The sequence below is a fragment of the Cherax quadricarinatus genome, chromosome 26 (genome assembly GCF_038502225.1).
Source record: "Cherax quadricarinatus isolate ZL_2023a chromosome 26, ASM3850222v1, whole genome shotgun sequence".
NCBI lineage: Eukaryota > Metazoa > Arthropoda > Malacostraca > Decapoda > Parastacidae > Cherax > Cherax quadricarinatus.
In genome coordinates, this window is record NC_091317.1 from 727,956 (window position 1) to 750,422 (window position 22,467).

General features: G+C 38.0%; 1 protein-coding gene across 1 annotated transcript in view; it reads right to left on the bottom strand.

Moving 5' to 3' along the window:
• Positions 1-985: 985 nt before the first annotated feature.
• Positions 986-22,467, bottom strand: part of LOC128691687 (uncharacterized) — a 29,118-nt gene continuing 7,636 nt past the window's right edge. Inside the window, exons 2-4 of the mRNA XM_053780554.2 lie at positions 18,556-18,886; positions 14,177-14,442; positions 986-2,837 (exon numbers count right to left, since the gene is read on the bottom strand). Of these exons, the coding sequence (XP_053636529.2) occupies positions 1,607-2,837; positions 14,177-14,442; positions 18,556-18,720 (1,662 nt within the window). The 5' untranslated portion in view covers positions 18,721-18,886 and the 3' untranslated portion in view covers positions 986-1,606. The remainder of the gene's footprint in view (positions 2,838-14,176; positions 14,443-18,555; positions 18,887-22,467) is intronic.

Here is a 22,467-nt window from a genome sequence, read left to right on the forward strand (position 1 = left end):
GTTAGGCCCATATTGGAGTATGCGGCACCAGTTTGGAACCCACACCTAGCCAAGCACGTAAAGATACTAGAGAAAGTGCAAAGGTTTGCAACAAGACTAGTCCCAGAGCTAAGAGGTATGTCCTACGAGAGAGGTTAAGGGAAATCAACCTGACGACACTGGAGGACAGGAGAGATAGGGGGGACATGATAACGACATACAAAATACTGAGAGGAATTGACAAGGTGGACAAAGACAGGATGTTCCAGAGATTGGACACAGTAACAAGGGGACACAGTTGGAAATTGAAGACGCAGATGAATCACAGGGATGTTAGGAAGTATTTCTTCAGCCACAGAGTAGTCAGTAAGTGGAATAGTTTGGGAAGCGATGTAGTGGAGGCAGGATCCATACATAGCTTTAAGCAGAGGTATGATAAAGCTCACGGCTCAGGGAGAATGACCTAGTAGCGATCAGTGAAGAGGCGGGGCCAGGAGCTCGGACTCGACCCCCGCAACCTCAACTAGGTGAGTACACACACACACACACACACACACACACACACACACTCAGGAGCTCGGGCAAGAGCCAAAAGCTGAATCTCGACCACTACAAAAACCAGCTTGTTGAGTACACATTCATACCCTGGCTCATTCGCTCAATCTCTCCTCTCCTCTCTCTCTCTCTCTCTCTCTCTCTCTCTCTCTCTCTCTCTCTCTCTCTCTCTCTCTCTCTCTCTCTCTCTCTCTCTCTCTCTCTCTCTCTCTCTCTCTCTCTCTCTCTCTCTCTCTCTCTCTCTCTCTCTCTCTCTCTCTTTTTTTTTTTTTTTTTTTTTTTTTTTTTTACACAGGGTTTGACAAGGTTAAGGATCCCTAACTTTATTGACAAGCTATTTACAGGTTAAGGATTCCTAACTTTATTGGCAAGCTAAGAGCTGTTACCTACATCAGCTCATTTGAAAGCATTTATATCTGAAATTCATTCATACACATCGCCACCCCAAAAACTTTCTACCACACTTCCACAACACATCTCGACAGTTCACTCTCATACCTCTGGAAATTCACTCACATTTAAAACTCGATTCCACGGTCTTCAACTCCTATAAAACTACAACACTCCCACGTTCCTTCAAATCACTCTCATATCCCTACAACTCGTTCCTATATTCCATATCCTACAACTCCTTACTCCTATATCCCTGCAACTCACTCCTACATCTTACGACTCATTCTTAAACTACAGAAATTAACTTCTTCACTCACGCACACATATCAAATGTTAGGAGTCTGAAACCACAGTAAACTGGCAGGTGGGCATGGTAGCTTTGAGTATGATGGCGGTAAGAAGCTAATGTAATTGATTTTGGAAATACTGGGTTTGTCTAGCAAGTGTTCTTGGCTGTCACTCGGGAAAAACAGGTGTCTCAATCTGGAGATGCGGAGCCATAGGTGCGTATGTGATGACGGGAAGAGAGAGAGGAAGACCACTCTATACAAATGTAATTCAAACTAATGTCTTGAAGTTTATTGGCAGGGGTTATTGGGACAAGGGATAATTTGCTCGATCACATGGAAACCAAAATATATTTAAACATTTTTCTTATTTATCCCAAAATATATACAACTCAGTAGTTCTTGATGGTGCCATTGTGAGCTATGTCATCAATATAATGGGTTAAATATAAAAAGAACATATTGGCGACCTCCTCAGTAATATTATTTACGTAATGGTCCAGAGACAACAACAACCGTCCTTCAAAGGTCTGGAAGACGACCAAGAAAGGACATCCACATAACTCTGATGCCGTGGATCGAAGAAGACTGGTGATCTCCACAGGCCCATCCCCGTATTTACCAGGCAATATTTGCTTCAGATTGCCCATGTTAGTGCACGTCATGTTTGTGTTAACCAAGTTTCTACATCCCAGGCGAGTTAGCAAGTAATTTACTGGGTTAATAGCAGAGAGTACCAAAGAGAGTGGAGAAATACGAATAGGTGTCTTACTGACACAAAGATTGTGTTGGAGGTCGTCATGCATACGTCTTGCTAGACTCCAGAAATTATCTTTGCTTTCTGCGTCACTACTGCAGACAACGTATTCATGTTTGGTCAAGCATGAGTGAAAACCAACAGACTCACTGTAAACACTTGGGTAGTAGCGACGCATGTTTACAGCGTTATCATAAGTGATCCTCAGTGAGTCTAAAGTTTCTTTTGAATATTTCTGAGCGGTGCGTAGAAGCGCTAGGTAAGCTGCAGCCACTATACTAGAGTGAACGCTAACTTTTGCTTCCTTGCAGTGACGCAAAAGCTCTTGAGTCGTCTCTGCTGAGAAGTCTTTACGCAACACATTTGTATGTGCTACCTTTGTGTTTGGCCGAGGAAGACTAATACTGTAGCATCTATCACTGAGCATACTCTTGATTGTTTTGTACGCTACAGACGAGAGAAACTTAAGGCACCAAATACAGTCTCTCATGCTGAAAAGTTCGTCAACAATGGCTGGAATGTTATGGCGTGTGGGGGTGTTGTGGCCCCGTCCAGTCATGATGGCGTTCAGCACCTCCATAAAGTCACGGGAGATGATCATATTGGTAAGGCCGTCAATGATGATGTGATGTAAGGTGAGAACCAGGACGGCCTGGTGACGGTCACCAGCTGCCTGTGGCTGGGGAACCAAGCTCGCCCTCCACAGTGGTCCCTGAGAAATATTGTAGGGAGTTCGCATCTGCTGGTAGTATACCGACATGGCGTCGCCCGTCTCAACGCTGAAGTCTACAACAACGTTCTTCATCCGTCGTAACCATGGTCGAAACCAGCGCCAAGCAACACAGACCTGCAGAACATGTATCTTCCTGCCAAAAGAAATAACTATACATTATTATTGATCCTAATTATATATAAGAATATAAGAAAGAAGGAACACTGCAGCAGCCCTACTGGCCTATGTGAGGCAGGTTCAGTTCTTCCATCGGTTTAAACTAATGCCTTAACCTAGTCAGGTCAGTCACATTTCATTTAAGTGAGGAGCATGGCATCTGACCTAGTAGCACAAGCTAGTCAGGTCAAACTCACACTCACCCACACCCACTCATGTATTTATCTAACCTATCTACGACGGTATTCGGGGGTTTGTTCCGATCATCCACAACTCTATTACCAAACCAATGCTGTCTTATATCCTTCCTGAATCTGAATTTTTCCAACTTAAAACCAGTGCTGCGAGTTCGGTGCATGCATGATATTTTTAGCATGCTAATCACATCCCCTTCATTAATTCCTGTTTTCCATTTATACACCTCAGTCATATCCCACCCCTAATTTTATGTCTTTCTAGAGAGTGCAGATTCAGGGCCCTCAGTCTATCCTCATAAAGATTTCTGTTTCATGGGATCAATTAGCAAGAACTCATTTAAAACTAAGTCCTTTCTAAAATTTTCTCTTATACGTTCAAAGGTATATTTTTTTTATTTATGATAATGTAAAAATTAATAATTTGTACCGAAAGAACCTAGAAACTTACCTAACCTTATTATAACAAGCGCAATTTAATTTAGCCCAAACCAACTAAATACATTTTAGATACGTTTACAATAATTTAATATATATATATATATATATATATATATATATATATATATATATATATATATATATATATATATATATATACATATATATATATATATATATATATATATATATATATATATATATATATATATGCAATAAGATCACAGTAAACAGGTGATTTCAGAATATGCAAAACAACCACTCTGAAAGAATAGAGAAATTCCAAGCGCTTTCGTGACTACTCACATTATCAAGGAACTATGTTCCTTGATAATGTGAGTAGTCACGAAAGCGCTTGGAATTTCTCTATTCTTTCAGCGTGGTTGTTTTGCATATATATATATATATATATATAACATATATATATATATATATATATATATATATATATAATATATATATATATATAATGTATATATATAATATATATATATATAATATATATATATATATATATATATATATATATATATATATATATATATATATATATATTATATATATATATATATATATATATACTATATATATAGTATTTAACTACAAACAAGTGGTATTTAATCAATAACAACAATGCGACATTCTGAGAGAGACTATGACAGGTGACAGACCCACACTGGAGCTACCCTGAAAAAACTTCCCCTCAATTCAGTTGTTGCCTTGTAACACTGTATAGCTCTTGATGACGCACTGAGGAATGTGAAAGTACTTGAGCTAAAGATTTCCACCCCACGTGACTTGTCTTGCATATATATATATATATATATATATATATATATATATATATATATATATATATATATATATATATATATATATATATATATATATATAATATATAAACACACACGAAGAAAAGAAAGATCGCAGTCAGCAAGATTCGATACTACTACTTGGGATGGTCAAGATTCCCATGCAACGCTGTAGTCCACTCGGCCACAGAAATGCCCCATAGACTGGGCAGCCTGGTTCACAAGCCATGTTTTTTTCCCAGCCCGGGCACGTCAGTGAGCCTCAAGCAAAAATATATTTAGTAGGATTAGACTAAATTAAAATTCGCTTGTTATAATAAGGTTAAGTAAGTTTTCTAAGTTCCTTTTGGTGCAAAATTATAAATTTTTACATCAACATTAATGAAAAAAAATATATCTTTTAAAGTATAAGAGAAAATCTTAGAAAGGACTTAATTTTAAATGAGTTCTTGCTAATTGATCAGTTTTACATATTCAGCACGACATATATATACATATATATATATATATATATATATATATATATATATATATATATATATATATATATATATATATATATATATATATATATATATATATATATATATATATATATATATAATTCAACAAGTCGGCCGTCTCCCACCGAGGCAGGGTGACCCAAAAAAGAAAGAAAATCCCCAAAAAAGAAAATACTTTCATCATCATTCAACACTTTCACCACACTCACACATTATCACTGCTTTTGCAGAGGTGCTCAGAATACAACAGTTTAGAAGCATATACGTATAAAGATACACAACACATCCCTCCAAACTGCCAATATCCCAAACCCCTCCTTTAAAGTGCAGGCATTGTACTTCCCATTTCCAGGACTCAAGTCCGACTATATGAACATAACCGGTTTCCCTGAATCCCTTCACTAAATATTACCCTGCTCACACTCCAACAGATCGTCAGGTCCCAAGTATCATTCGCCTCCATTCACTCCTATCTAACACGCTCATGCACGCTTGCTGGAAGTCCAAGCCCCTAGCACACAAAACCTCCTTTACCCCCTCTTTCCAACCCTTTCGAGGACGACCCCTACCCCTCCTTCCTTCCCCTATAGATTTATATGCTTTCCATGTCATTCTACTTTGATCCATTCTCTCTAAATGACCAAACCACCTCAACAACCCCTCTTCTGCCCTCTGACTAATGCTTTTATTAACTCCACACCTCCTAATTTCCACACTCCGAATTTTCTGCATAATATTTACACCACACATTGCCCTTAGACAGGACATCTCCACTGCCTCCAACCGTCTCCTCGCTGCTGCATTTACCACCCAAGCTTCACATCCATGTAAGAGTGTTGGTACTACTATACTTTCATACATTCCCTTCTTTGCCTCCATAGATAATGTTTTTTGGCTCCACATATACCCCAACGCACCACTCACCTTTTTTCCCTCATCAATTCTATGATTAACCTCATCCTTCATAAATCCATCCGCCGAAACGTCAACTCCCAAGTATCTGAAAACATTCACTTCTTCCATACTCCTCCTTCCCTATTTGATATCCAATTTTTCTTTATCTAAATCATTTGATACCCTCATCACCTTACTCTTTTCTATGTTCACTTTCAACTTTCTACCTTTACACACATTCTCAAACTCATCCACTAACCTTTGCAATTTTTCTTTAGAATCTCTCATAAGCACAGTATCATCAGCAAAAAGTAACTGTGTCAATTCCCATTTTGAATTTGATTCCCCATAATTTAATCCCACCCCTCTCCCAAACACCCTAGCATTTACTTCTTTTACAACCCCATCTATAAATATATTAAACAACCATGGTGACATTACACATCCCTGTCTAAGACCTACTTTTATGGGGAAGTATTCTCCCTCTCTTCTACACACCCTAACCTGAGCCTCACTATCCTCATAAAAGCTCTTTACAGCATTTAGTAACTTACCACCTATTCCATATACTTGCAACATCTGCCACATTGCTCCTCTATCCACTCTATCATATGCCTTTTCTAAATCCATAAATGCAATAAAAACTTCCCTACCTTTATCTAAATACTGTTCACATATATGCTTCAATGTAAACACTTGATCTAGACATCCCCTACCCACTCTGAAGCCTCCCTGCTCATCCGTAATCCTACATTCTGTCTTACCTCTAATTCTTTCAATTATAACCCTTCCGTATACTTTTCCTGGTATACTCAGTAAACTTATTCCTCTATAATTTTTACAATCCCTTTTGTCCCCTTTCCCTTTATATAAAGGACTAAACATGCTCTCCGCCAATCCCTAGGTACCTTCCCCTCTTTCATACATTTATTAAACAAAAGTACCAACCACTCCAACACTATATCCCCCCCTGCTTTTAACATTTCTGTCATGATCCCATCAGTTCCAGCTGCTTTACCCCCTTTCATTCTACGTAATGCCTCACGTACCTCCACCACACTTACATTCTGCTCTTCTTCACTCCTAAAAGATGGTATACCTCCCTGGCCAGTGCATGAAATTACCGCCTCCCTTTCTTCCTCAACATTTAAAAGTTCCTCAAAATATTACATAAGAACATAAGAAAGGAGGAACGCTGCAGCAGGCCTGCTGGCCCATACTAGGCAGGTCCTTTACAATTCATCCCACTAACAAAACATTTGCCCAACCCAATTTTCAGTGCCACCCAAGAAATAAGCTCTGATGTGAAAGTCCCACTCAAATCCAACCCCTCCCACTCATGTACTTATCCAACCTAGATTTGAAACTACCCAAAGTCCCAGCCTCAATAACCCAACTAGGTAGACTGTTCCACTCATCAACTACCCTATTTCCAAACCAATACTTTCCTATGTCCTTGCTAAATCTAAACTTATCTAATTTAAATCCATTACTGCGGGTTCTCTCTTGGAGAGACATCCTCAAGACCTTATTAATATCCCTTTTATTAATACCTATCTTCCACTTATACACTTCGATCAGGTCTCCACTCATTCTTCGTCTAACAAGTGAATGTAACTTAAGAGTCTTCAATCTTTCTTCATAAGGAAGATTTCTAATGCTATGTATTAATTTAGTCATCCTACGCTGAATGTTTTCTAACGAATTTATGTCCATTTTGTAATACGGAGACCAGAACTGAGCTGCATAATCTAGGTGAGGCCTTACTAATGATGTATAAAGCTGCAGTATGACCTCTGGACATCTGTTGCTTACACTTCTTGATATAAACCCCAGTAATCTATTTGCCTTATTACGTACGCTTAGGCATTGCTGTCTTGGTTTAAGGTTGCTACTCACCATAACCCCCAAGTCCTTTTCGCAATCTGTATGGCTAAGTTCTGCATCATTTAACTTATAAGTACTAGGGTTATGGGCACTCCCAAACTTCAGAACCTTGCATTTATCTACATTGAACTGCATCTGCCACTTTTCTGACCAAGAATAGAGTTTGTTTAAATCCTCCTGAAGTTCCATAACATCTACGTTTGAATCAATTATCCTACCTATCTTTGTGTCATCGGCGAATTTGCTCATATCACTAGTAATTCCCTCATCAAGATCATTGATATATATTATAAACAACAACGGGCCCAAGACTGATCCCTGTGGAACGCCACTTGTTACAGATCCCCACTCGGACTTAACCCCATTTATGGACACTCTCTGCTTCCTGTCAGTGAGCCATGACTCGATCCACGAGAGCACTTTTCCCCCAATGCCATGAGCTGCCACTTTCTTTAACAGTCTATGGTGCGGAACTCTATCGAAAGCCTTACTAAAATCTAAGTAAATAATATCAAATTCTTTATTGTGGTCAACACCCTCAAAAGCTTTACTGAAGAAAGTTAATAAATTAGTTAGACAAGACCGGCCTCTTGTGAATCCATGCTGAGTATCATTAATATCAAGCTATGCTTATCGAGATGGCTTCTTATAATCTCAGCAATAATTGATTCTAGTAATTTGCCTACAATTGAGGTCAGGCTTATTGGGCGGTAATTTGACGGTAACGACTTGTCCCCTGTTTTAAAAATAGGAATTACATTAGCCATCTTCCACATATCAGACACTACACCTGTTTGAAGAGATAAATTAAAAATATTAGTTAATGGTTCACAGAGTTCCATTTTGCATTCCTTAAGAACCCTTGAAAAAACCTCATCAGGACCCGGTGACTTATTTTGCTTCAGTCTGTCTATCTGCTTCACAACCATCTCACTAGTGACTGTGATGTTACATAATTTATCTTCTTCTAGCCCACTGTAAAAATTAATTACTGGAATATTGTTAGTGTCTTCCTGTGTAAAAACTGAGAGAAAATAATTATTTAAAATCAAGCACATTTCATTCTCTTTGTCAGTAAGGTGCCCATAGTTATTTTTAAGGGGACCTATCTTATCTCTAACTTTTGTTCTTTTGTTCCTTTGTTCTTTTGTTCTTTTATTTTCGCCATCTACCTAATACCTCCCTCTCCCCATCTACTAACTCCCCTACTCTGTTTTTAACTGACAAATCCATACTTTACCTAGGCTTTCTTAACTTGTTTAACTCACTCCAAAATTTTTTCATATTTTCATTAAAATTTCTTGACAGTGCCTCTCCCACTCTTTCATCTGCTCTCCTTTTGCACTCTCTCACCACTCTCTTCACCTTTCTTTTACTCTCCATATACTCTACTCTTCTTATAACACTTCTGCTTTGTAAAAACCTCTCGTAAGCTAACTTTTTCTCTTTTATCACACCCTTTACTTCATCATTCCACCAATCACTCCTCTTTCCTCCTGCCCCCACCCTCCTATAACCACAAACTTTTGCCCCACATTCTAATACTGCATTTTTAAAACTATTCCAACCCTCCTCAACCCCCCCCCCCACTACTCATCTTTGCACTAGCCCACCTTTCTGCCAATAGTCGCTTATATCTCACCCGAACTTACTCCTCCCTTAGTTTATACACTTTCACTTCCCTCCTACTTGTTGTTGCCGCCTTCCTCTTGTCCCATCTACCTCTTACTCTAACTGTAGCTACAACTAAATAATGATCCGATATATCAGTTGCCCCTCTATAAACGTGTACATCATGGAGACTATCCATCAACCTTTTATCCACCGATACATAATCTAATAAACTACTTCCATTACGTGCTACATCATACCTTGTATATTTCTTTATCCTCTTTTTTCATAAAATATGTATTACTTATTACCAAATTTCTTTCTACACATAGCTCAATTAAAGGCTCCCCATTTACATTTACCCCTGGCACCCCAAATTTACCTACTATTCCCTCCACAACATTTTTACCCACTTTAGCATTGAAATCCCCAACCACAAGTACTCTCACACTTGGTTCAAAACTCTCCACGCATTCACTCAACATTTCCCAGAATCTCTCTCTCTCCTCTACACTTCTCTCTTCTCCAGGTGCATATACGCTTACTATAACCCACTTTTCACATTCAATCTTTATTTTACTCCACATAATCCTTGAATTTATACATTTGTAGTCCCTCTTTTCCTGACATAGCTTATCCTTCAACATTATTGCTACTCCTTCTTTAGCTCTAACTCTATTTGAAACCCCTGACCTAATCCCATTTATTCCTCTCCATTGAAACTCTCCCACCCCCTTCAGCTTTGTTTCACTTAAAGCCAGGACGTCCAACTTCTTCTCATTCATAACATCCCCAATCATCTCTTTCTTATCATTTGCACAACATCCACGCACATTCAGACTTCCCACTTTGACAATTTTCTTCTTATTCTTTTTAGTAATCTTTACAGGAAAAGGGGTTACTAGCCCATTGTTCCCGGCATTTTAGTTGACTTTTACAACACGCATGGCTTACGGAGGAAAGATTCTTATTCCACTTCCCCATGGATATAAAAGGAAAAGTAATAAGACCAAGAACTATTAAGATAAAATCAAAGAAAACTCAGATGAGCGTGTATAAATAAACGTGTACATGTATGTGTAGTGTGAGCTAAGTGTAAGTAGAAGTAGCAAGACATACCTGTAATCTTGCATATTTATGAGACAAACAAAAGACACCAGCAATCCTACCATCATGTAAAACAATTACAGGCTTTCGTTTTACACTCACTTATATATATATATATATATATATATATATATATATATATATATATATATATATATATATATATATATATATATATATATATATATATATATATATATATATATGTGTCGTGCCGAATAGGCAGAATTTGCGATCTTGGCTTAAATAGCAACGTTCATCTTGCCATATAGGACAAGTGAAAATTTGTGTATGCAACAATTTCGCCAAAATCATGCTGAACCTAACGAAAAAAATATATTTCACTGTGTTTGTTTGGTATTAAATTACTGTAAACAAATCTAAAATATATTTAGTTGGGTTAGGCTAAAATAAATTGTTTTTGTTATAATAAGGTTAGGTAAGTTTTCTAAGATTCTTTTGGTGCAAAATTAAAATTTTTTTACATTAACATTAATGAAAAAAATACATCTTTAAACGTATAAGAGAAAATTTTAGAACGGACTTAATTTTAAATGAGTTCTTGCTAATTGACCAGTTTTACATATTCGGCACAACATATATATATATATATATATATATATATATATATATATATATGCAAAACAACCACTCTGAAAGAATAGAGAAATTCCAAGCGCTTTCGTGACTACTCACATTATCAAGGAACTATGAAAGTGAAGCATCCAAGGAAGCTATATAAGGGGTCGGCCAGCACCTCACTATCAGATCCCACAACGGTTAAACACGTGACGCGCGGCGAGCCAACTTGGACAGGTCCTTTGCAAAACTCACCCCCAAGCTATTTATTTGTCCAGTGTATTATTAAATTCTACCCAAATTCTATTAATTATAAATGGATCTAATTTATATAAACCAAAGGAAATATTCATATTATTGTCAAAACTGCTTTTTATGAAACAAGATTCAATTATATTCCTGTCGACCATGGACTTGCTTGATACTACTTTCTCAACTTTTTGAAAATCAATTGGATGGTTAAAATCTCTTACATGAATAAATAGAGCATTGGAATCTTGTCCAGTTCTAATGCTATATTTATGTTGTTTTAATCTTAGTTCGAGATTTTTACCAGTTTGACCGTAATAAACTTTATCGCAAATTTTACAAGGAATCTTATAGACACATCCATCAGCATTTTGAGGGGAGTTCTTAATCAAAAGTTTTTTTTACTGTATCAAGATTTTTGAATACAACTTTAATATTAAAAGTCTTAAGAAGAGAAGGCATATCAACCAAGTTTTCATGGTAAGGGAGAACCAACATATTTTTAGTTGAATAAGGCTGGTTGCCCTTTTTTGGATTATAAAAAGTGTTCCTAGCAACTTTAAAAGATTTATCAATTACATTTCTTGGGTATTTTAAATCGTTACCTATTTCATAAATTTTGGATATTTCCTCATCTATGAACTCAGGACTACAAATTCGTAAAGCTCTCAAAAACATTGATGAGAAAACAGACAGTTTGACTCTATCTTGATGCGAGGAATAATAGTGGACATAGGAACAGTTATTTGTAGGTTTTCTGTAAATTTTAAATTTGAATTCATTATTACCCTTAATAATTAAAACATCTAGAAAAGGCAATGAGTTATTTTCTTCAAACTCAACAGTAAAGTTTATAGAATGGGCTAAGCTATTTAATTTTCCAAGAAAATGGTGTATATCTACATTTTTGGGCATAAGACACAAAATATCATCAACATATCTGAACCATTTAGCTCTATTAGGGAGGATTGTGTTAAGCAACCTTGTTTCAAAAAATTCCATGTATAGGTTACTAAGAACAGGTGAAAGAGGATTTCCCATTGCCATACCAAACTTCTAGATGTTTTAATTATTAAGGGTAATAATGAATTCAAATTTAAAATTTACAGAAAACCTACAAATAACTGTTCCTATGTCCATGGTCGACAGGAATATAATTGAATCTTGTTTCATAAAAAGCAGTTTTGACAATAATATGAATATTTCCTTTGGTTTATATAAATTAGATCCATTTATAATTAATAGAATTTGGGTAGAATTTAATAATACACTGGACAAATAAATAGCTTGGGGGTGAGTTTTGCAAAGGACCTGTCCAAGTTGGCTCGCCGCGCGTCACGTGTTTAACCGTTGTGGGATCTGATAGTGAGGTGCTGGCCGACCCCTTATATAGCTTCCTTGGATGCTTCACTTTCATAGTTCCTTGATAATGTGAGTAGTCACGAAAGCGCTTGGAATTTCTCTATTCTTTCAGAGTGGTTGTTTTGCATATTTTGAAATCACCTGTTTACTGTGATCTTATTGCATTAATGGATACCACACGACTCTTCAGAATGTTCTCGATAAGCTTTCCTAATCATATATCTTTTGTTTCACAGTTTTCTTCTGCACTGATCAAGTCCCACAAGTTAAAAATTCGACTTAATTGTTTAAATGAACAAGTTCTCCCCAAGTCTCTTTTACCCAATAGACTCCTTGACATGAGAGATCGTCCTTTTGATGATTTTATGAGAATTATTCTTCAGAAACATATTGAAATAACTAAAATACAGGAGAAGGAAACATTCAAAATATTGAGAAACAAAAAATACTCTTTTAATCAGGCCATTCCATCAGAATGGAAACATAAATTGCTCTTGTTATAATAAGGTTAGGTAAGTTTTTAAATGAGTTCTTGCTAATTGACCAGTTTTACATATTCGGCACGACATATATATATATATATATATATATATATATATATATATATATATATATATATATATATATATATATATATATATATATATATATATATATATATATATATATATATATAAATATAGGGAGGTACCACCTCTAGAACTGTTATAGGGACCCTCATCCTCAGAGAAAAGAATAAACTTGCTTCAGGGAAAACTCAATATTCTCCCTGAAGCTGTTTGAGAATTTTCTCCTACCACCCCCTATATTATATATATATATATTTTATTTAAAGACAAAATACATTGACAGAACATTCACAAAACTACGATACAAAGTAAAATAACATAGGTAACTCAGAGCTACATCTCGAATACTTCGTCCAGCTCCCAGGCGGGGGGCCGCGTGCCCAGAATGCTGCAGGCATTTCCTCTCTGGATCGCAACACTGAGTCTCTGGAAGAGGAAGCTGGTCGCCCTGTGGTCCTTTGTTTCTATGATGAGCTTTTCACCCAGCTCTATTAGGAACTTTAGAGCACACTTGCCCCATGCTCCAAGGGTCTCTGACCCTATTGGGATGAAGTTATAACAAGGGGGAAGGTCTTCATATTTGCGGATCTTCTGAGTCTCCCTGTGGCTGGCAGCTCCACCCCCTTCCACTACGGAGTATGGCAAGTAGGTGTCTGCCAATGTGGCGGCACATGTGTAGTCCCAGGCAATCTGCTTTCCATCCTTCCAAGGTAGCATAGTGGCTCCATCAGGACGCTTTAGACTTCCGTCAGACCTCTGCACTTGGGGTTCCCGTTGAGCTGGGCAACGGGCTGTGGCGAGGCTTCTCTTTATGATATCATTGACCTCCTCATGCCTGGCATACATATATATATATATATATATATATAGAGAGAGAGAGAGAGAGAGAGAGAGAGAGAGAGAGAGAGAGAGAGAGAGAGAGAGAGAGAGAGAGAGAGAACAAATATATATATATATATATATATATATATATATATATATATATATATATATATATATATATATATATATATATATATATATATATATATATATATATATATATTTAGAGAACAAAACCTTAAAGGTTTTGTTCTCTAAAGCTATGTTTACAAAATCTTATACTCACTCAGCTATTACGGAGAGAGCTTGATTAACGTCCTCAGGTGTGATGGGCTGAGACGAGGAGAGCCACAACACCTGAGCAGTGTTACCAGTGCCTAGAATCAATGTTGATGCTGAAAACGTTTCTATGTTGCTCACTGGTCTCAACCAGCCTCCAGGTTCAGCCACTACCTTCCTGGGCTCAGTCTCCTCCTCCTCCAAGTTACGGGAGTCATGCTGCTGGTGACTTCTGGCTGCTCGGTAGATGGCGAGAAAGTGGTAGGCAATCAACTGCAATCGATGTGGAGATTCGGTATATGGAAAGGATAAAGTGAAAGCTGGTTGCATCTGTATTTTCATTTTATAAACGAAATAATGTGCAAGAGAATGAGTCACATAATTATTTTTTGGGAAATTTACTATGAATGATACGGAGTTTGACGCACAGTATACTATAGAGCCATTTTAAGTCCTTTCATTAAGTAAATCACATTTATTAGACGTGATATTTGCATTTATACTAAAATAGAACGGTTTGAGAACTTGAAGATCCCTCACTCCACATCACAGAGAGATACGAACCACCCAGAATGTAGCATCGACTTCAGGCCCTAAGGCCACTATTCCCGCTTCTGGCAATGTCACGCCATTAAAGTCCACAGTTTTGTAAGATAAATAAATTTAAGGTTACAGTAAATTTTTATTTACGTAAAAAAACTTAGACCCATTATTGGCAATGACTACCGAAACCTATATATCACTGTGGGTCAAAGATTTTCTTGGGTCCCTGGACCCCAAGGGGTTCACGTTAAAAATTTGTAGGCCATGGTGGGCTGTGAAAATTTGTAAGAAGACCCTTGTTTTTGAAAAATACATATGGAAAAGGAAATGTTGAAAGTGAACAATGAGAAAGTGCCAAACTAAACTTTTGAGGAATTTAGTTTCTAGGGTTTAATTCTGCTGGTTGAGGACGAAGACCAACATTATATTATTAACAGCAATATAACTAAAACGAGAAATAAGACGAAAAATATTTAAGATTTAGTCACTCTTGATACTGACGTCGAAAATACAGTGCTAGTCACGGCATTATGCTGGGTGAGAGCCCCGGCATAATGCCGTGACGAAAATCAAAGGCCTACGATACAGGAGGGTCTTTTTCGTCAGTGCATTATGCTGGGTAGCAGCCATTAACATGACGTCATGACCTGCCGCCACACTCCACAGTGACTCCTCAGTGCTCACGTGGCTGCCGTGGTGAGAAGTGTTGCACTTTTGTCTCTCATCCGCCCCATCTTTTGTTTGGTGTTCCCTTTGGTTTTGGGGCAATACATGTTTGGTTATGGGTAAAGGGAAGCCTTTAACACTTGAAACTATAACTCAAATCATAGGGCTTTACAAAGCTGGGCACCAGATGAAAAAAATAGTGGAGAATGTTGGTGTGTGAGAGTTCAGTGAGGAACTGGGTGCAGCATTTCAAGGCTGATGGTGGTGTCGAGTTACTGTCTGCCAAATCTCAGCCTGGCCCCTCGAAGACATCTGTTCGTACCTTAACTGTGTTAAAGAAGCAGTTAGAGAGTACACATAAGATAACTGCTAGAGAATTGAAAGCAAAGAACCCACATCTTCTCTCAGAGGTGTCTGTAAGAACTGTTAACAAATGTGTGTCACTGCCAGGTTAAGAAACCAATCCTCTCCAAGCCACAAAAGAAACGTCGGCTGAATTATGCAAAGAAATATCTCCACTGGAATATTCAACAGTGGTCTGAAGTACTTTGGAGAGATGAAGCAACCTTCACCGTCACCTGTAACCATGGGAGACATTTGTACCGGCCCAGAGGTAGTGACGCGCTAGACCCACGCTACTCCTGGGGGACCACCAAACACCCAGACTTGCTCATGTTTGTGGGGTGTTTCAGTGCTCAGAGTGTTGTTGAGTTCATTGTGCTTCCCAAAAACCAGCACATGAGCCAGTATAATTACCTGAAGTTATTGTGTGACAATTTACCTGAGGCGTTCGACAAGTGTGGGGCTATAGTTTTTATGCAGGACGGTGCACTGTCATACAATCAAATCTGTAGTTCAGTGGCAATTCCCCAGACCTAAACCCTATTGAGAACCTGTGGTCAATAGTGAAATGAAGCTTACTGGGCAAGGATATCAGTTCCATCCCACGGCTGGAGTCTTCCTACACGGCTGAGGGTTGTGATTAAGCATATAACACACGGCTCCAAGTATTAAAACCTCAGTAAGTGTGCAAATATATATATTATAATCTTTCATGGTATGTGTTTGTGTTTTGGTACGTGTGCGGAGGAGGGGCGGCATAATGCTGTGACTAGCACTGGAAGTTACTGAATAGATTAATTTAGAAAGGAAGACGACGATAGATGGGACCCACCTTACCAGAGAGTCGATAATATTTTAAACTTATTCTACCTAAAAGTTGTTTCAAAAAAGCTTAATGCTATAGGGCTCAATAGATTAATTATGCTTTTGTAAAGTGAAGTGGCAATGAAACTCAAAAATGTTAAAAGTTTTAATATGTTAAGTGATGTGGACTAACTCCTCATCATTATAAAATTTAGAATATTAAACTTCCTTGATAAAATAGTTGCAGAAGTGAAATCTGAATAGATAAAATCTAACATAGAATGAAAATTTAGATATTGTCATTTAATACCACAGCTAAATCAACAATAAAATTTGTGTATTATAAGTCACGGGAAGGATGGAGAGACCACACTGTTGCGCGCTGGAAATAGTTCACCACAATGTAATATTTAGATACGCTCAGGGAAAGTGATTCTCACTTAATATTATATCACGAAGATCTTCACTAATAGCTAAAATGAAGCTGTTCGGCTTTATATTTTTATCTGTCACAACAATTACCATGAGAAGAAAAAAGAAAGAAAAAAAGAAAAAAGAAAAAAGAAAAAAAAGAAATGAGTAAATAAGTAGGGTCGTTTTATTTTATGATGTGAACAACCCTAATGGAAAACCATCACGTCAAATACTGTTAACTGGTTTAAGCTCTAGCTTACGTGGGCTGGGTCACGTGATCCAACCTCATGTCAGGTTAACAGTCAAGCAATCTGCTCCCTGGTCCAGCCCTGAGTAGAGAGAATACATCTCTCCTCTCGTTGCTTGGTCAAGTTTCGCAGTTTCGCAATTCTTTGAGAATAAGAGTTTCGGGTGACTCTTAAGTTTACTCGGTGCATTGTTGGAGAACTGAGTTATTCCTAGTCTCGTTCAGTTGTGCAGTCTTTGGACGAATATATCTTTCAGACATTTGTTATTTGTCTATTTTTCCCTTTATTATAGGAGATAGATCTCGTACATAACTACGTTTAGACGTAGTTGGCAGTAATAGTGTCTAGCCACTATTTGACTTTCTATAGAAAAGTCTTCAGCGACGGTCATTATTCCATTTCATTGTTGCTAACTTAAAAAAGATAATCATACAATCTCTTGGATTGAACTGGACATTTAGGAACATTATTTGAAATTTCTTATGATCTGTCAATATGTATGTAAAGTGATATTCCTAGTGAAATTGTGTTTAAAACTTATATGTAAATTTATTATCTTGACTTAAAGAAATCGTACCTACAATATTAAGGTAATGAAATACGTTGTATTTAATGTATAAAGAGAAGAACAGTGTTGTGATTAAACACTATTACTGAATATCGTATATTTTTCTGTTGAACTTTGTTTCCTACTGAAAATTACACCATTACCCATATTCAAAAGAAAAACAAGGATTAATGGTGTTCCAATACCTTGTTGCTAATAAGGGACGATCTAGTTACAGGCTAACTACTACCTGAGCTACTTCATAGAACCCCCAAGATAAAATTTAAATACTTTTTAAATCCCTTACTCGCAACAAACACCCGCATTAATAGGCGTCCAGAGAATGCAGTCAGTATGATTATTCTGTTAGCTACAGTGTTGAAATTTAGTGTTTCATTGATAAACCTGATTTCACGTGCCTGGGACTGACGTACGTGTTCATTCGCTGTAGAGTATTGACTGACCAGACTAAACTTCATAAATACCACGAGACTAAGCTGTGTGATAGGAAGACGAGAAACTATTCGTTAGACTGATACCAAATATATGTAGTTTTAAAATAACACTTCCAGTGTTGAATATTCACTCGGATATAAATATCTTTGGTTCCTCATGTGAATTTTAGTCTGAATGGAAGGGAAGTTAGAGTGAGGAAAGTAACATTCATAATCTAAATTTCACTAATGGAATAATCAGGAAGTTGCACTTGATTATGCACTAGAAAATGGCTAATATTCGACATAAACTTTCACACGCAATAAAATAAAAAACGGATTACGGTGGGTGAGAGTGAAACAGTTGGCCTCTCACTTGTGAACTTACCAAGCATAAAAAGTTGCTGGCCAGAAAAAGCAGTAATGTGCTCGGGTTTACGTAAGTTCCGAGTAGGTAGAAATATGCGTATGTGGGGAGGCCAGCGTGGGTGGTGTCAGAGTTGAAGGTTTGTGGCGAGAGCAGAGATGCTTGATTACTGTTCTCAGACTCCATCTTCAGTGGTCAACCAGTCACTGGACAATGGGGCTTTGCAACAGCAGTAGCTAACATATATTGCACATAAACTCCTCTATAGTTGATTCGTTATTTTGTCCTGAAAATTCACAAATAGTGCGCACAATGACGCAAAGTGATATTCTTGAGCAGCTGACTTGGTAACCTATAAAAAAGAAAAAAAAAAGATTTACCAACTATTTAGGATTTGTTTGCGCCAGAGAATTTACAATATTATAGTTGTAATCCGGTTCAAGAATATTTACAGGCTAACAGCTGTTCTTGGCTCATTTCAAGGCCTAGTCTGATCTAAAGTATTTTTGCACTCCCTTCCCAGCATTCTACCCACGGGAGCCGAGTTACGCCCAGGTAACTTTTTAGTGCTAGAAGAACTTACATAATAACTCCGTCCACCCCCTGGAATGAACCCACTTCAGGTAGTGAGCCTATGGTGCTACCATTGAGGTATAAAGCCACCTATTTCAGCCTATTGGGAAAAATGCAAATAAGATTTTAAAGAATTCATGGCAGCTCGAGCGGCGAACAGTGAGGAGACAACACAGCATTACTTTTGTACGTGTGTGGAATATGGGGAAGTGTGAGAGACAACAACACATTACTTTTGTACGCATGGAGAACTGTGGGAGACCACAACACATCATTACTATTGTATGTGTGAGGGGTGTGGGGAACTGTGGGAGACCACAACAAAGCATTACTATTGTATGTGTGAGGGGTGTGGGGAATTGTGGGAGACCACAATACAGTATTACTATTGTATGTATGAGGGGTGTGGGGAACTGTGGGAGACCACAACACAGCATTACTATTGTATGTGTAAGGGGTGTGGGGAACTGTGGGAGACCACAACACAGCATTACGTTTGTACGTCCGATGAACCTCCTCAGGCTATATCTTAACTTATAATAAGCTTCCCCTAAATCATACTAATGCTTTCTATTAAATAATAACAATAATAATAATAATAATAATAAACTTCCATAACTATAAACGTGCAGTCAGTACTATTAATCAAAATGAGTATTTCACTTGCTGAAACAGTTAAATACGTTCCGTCAACAGTTATTATCTCACTGTTTGTTGTAAAGTGAGCTCCTTGAGCCCCGTTCTTTACTCACGCTTTAAATATATTAATTTTACTTCCCACCATGTAACTATCACTCAAAAAATGGCCGCAGCACACTGCTCTGTGATATATTTATAAAAGTTGTGCTAGACGATTTTTTATTGTTAATAGACGACAGTCTAGCCTTAATCTAACTAATGTTAAGTCGAGAAAATTGATTGAAAGCAACAGTGGATAACTAGGAAATGAGTGAGGTATAGTGAAGCACAGTATAGGTGGTATAGTGAAGCACAGTATAGGTGGTATAGTGAAGCACAGTATAGGTGGTATAGTGAAGCATAGTATAGGTGGTATAGTGAAGCACAGTATGGGTGGTATAGCGAAGCACAGTATAGGTGGAATAGTTTAGCATAGTATGGGTGGTATAGTGAAGCACAGTATGGGTGGTATAATGAAGCACAGTATGGGTGGTATAGTGAAGCACAGTATGGGTATAGTTTAGCACAGTATGGGTGGTATATTGAAGCAGAGTATGGGTGGTATAGTGAAGCACAGTACGGGTGGTATAGTTTAGAACAGTATGGGTGGTATAGTGAAGCACACTATGGGTGGTATAATGAAAAACAGTATGGGCTGTATAGTGAAGAGCAGTATGGGTAGTATAGTGAAGCACAGTATGGGTGGTATAGTGAAGCACAGTATGGGCGGTATAGTGAAGCACAGTATGGGTGGTACAGTGAAGCACAGAATAGGCTGTAAAGAGAAGAAAAGTATGGGTGGTATAGTGAAGCACAGTATGGGTGGTAGAGTGAAGCACAGTATGGGTGGTATAGTGAAGAACAGTATGGGTTGTATAGTGAAGAACAGCATGGGTGGTGTAGCGAAGCACAGTATGGGTGGTATAGTGAAGCACAGTATGGGTGGTATAGTGAAGCACAGTATGGGGCGTAGAGTGAAGCACAGTATGGGTCGTATAGTGAAGCACAGTATGGGCTGTATAGAGAAGAACAGTATGGGTGGTACAGTGAAGCACAGTATGGGTGGTATAATGAAGCATAATATAGGTGGTATAATGAAGCACAGTATGGGTGGTATAATGAAGCACAGTATGGGCTGCATAGAGAAGAACAGTATGGGTGGTACAGTGAAGCACAGTATGGGTGGTATAATGAAGCATAGTATAGGTGCTATAATGAAGCACAGTATGGGTGGTATAATGAAGCACAGTATGGGTCGTATAGTGAAGCACAGTATGGGCTGTATAGAGAAGAACAGTATGGGTGGTACAGTGAAGCACAGTATGGGTGGTATAATGAAACAGAGTATGGGTGGTATAATGAAGCACAGAATGAGTGGTATAGTGAACAGTATGGGTGGTATAATGAAGCAGAGTATGGGTGGTATAATGAAGCATAATATGGGTGGTATAATAAAGCACAGAATGGGTGGTATAGTGAAGAACAGTATGGGTGGTATAATGAAGCAGAGTATGGGTGGTATAATGAAGCATAATATGGGTGGTATAATAAAGCACAGTATGGGTGGTATAGTGAAGCACAGTATGGGTGGTATAGTGAAGTACAGTATGGGTCGTATAGTGAAGAACGGTATGGGTGGTATAGTGAAGAACAGTATGGGTGGTATAGTGAAGCACAGTATGGGTGGTATAATGAAGCACAGTATGGGTGGTATAATGAAGCAGAGTATGGGTGGTATAATGAAGCACAGAATGGGTTGTATAGTGAAGAACAGTATGGGTGGTATATTGAAGAACAGTATGGGTGGTACAGTGAAGAACAGTATGGGTGGTATAATGAAGCATAGTATGGGTGGTATAATGAAGCACAGTATGGGTGGCATAGTGAAGCACAGTATGGGTGGTATAACGAAGAACAGTATGGGTGGTATAATGAAGCACAGTGTGGGTAGTATAGTGAAGCACAGTATAGGTGGTATAGTATAGCACAATATGGGTGGTATAGTGAAGCACAGTATGGTTGGTATAGTGAAGAACAATATGGGTGGTATAGTGAAGCACAATATGGGTGGTACAGTGAAGAACAGTGTGGGTGGTATAATGAAGCACAGTATGGGTGGTATAATGAGGCACAGTATGGGTGGTATAGTGAAGACCAGTATGCCTGGTATAGTGAAGCACAGTATGGGTGGTATAGTGAAGAACAGTATGGGTGGTATAGTGAAAAACAGTATGGGTGTTATAGTGAAGCACAATATGGGTGGTATAGTGAAGACCAGTATGCGTGGTATAGTGAAGCACAGTATGGGTGGTATAGAGAAGAACAGTATGGGTGGTGTAGTGAAAAACAGTATGGGTGTTATAGTGAAGCACAATATGGGTGGTATAATGAAGAACAGTATGTGTTGTATAGAGAAGAACAGAATGGGAGGTATAGTGAAGCACAGTATGGTTGGTATAGTGAACAGTATGGGTGGTATAGTGAAGCACAGTATAGGTGGTATAGTTTAGCATAGTATGGGTGGTGTAGTGAAGCACAGTATGGGTGGTATAATGAAGCACAGTATGGGTGGTATAGTGAAGCACAGTATGGGTGGTATAGTTTAGCACAGTATGGGAGGTATAGTGAAGCACAGTATGGGTATAGTTTAGCACAGTATGGGTGGTATATTGAAGCAGAGTA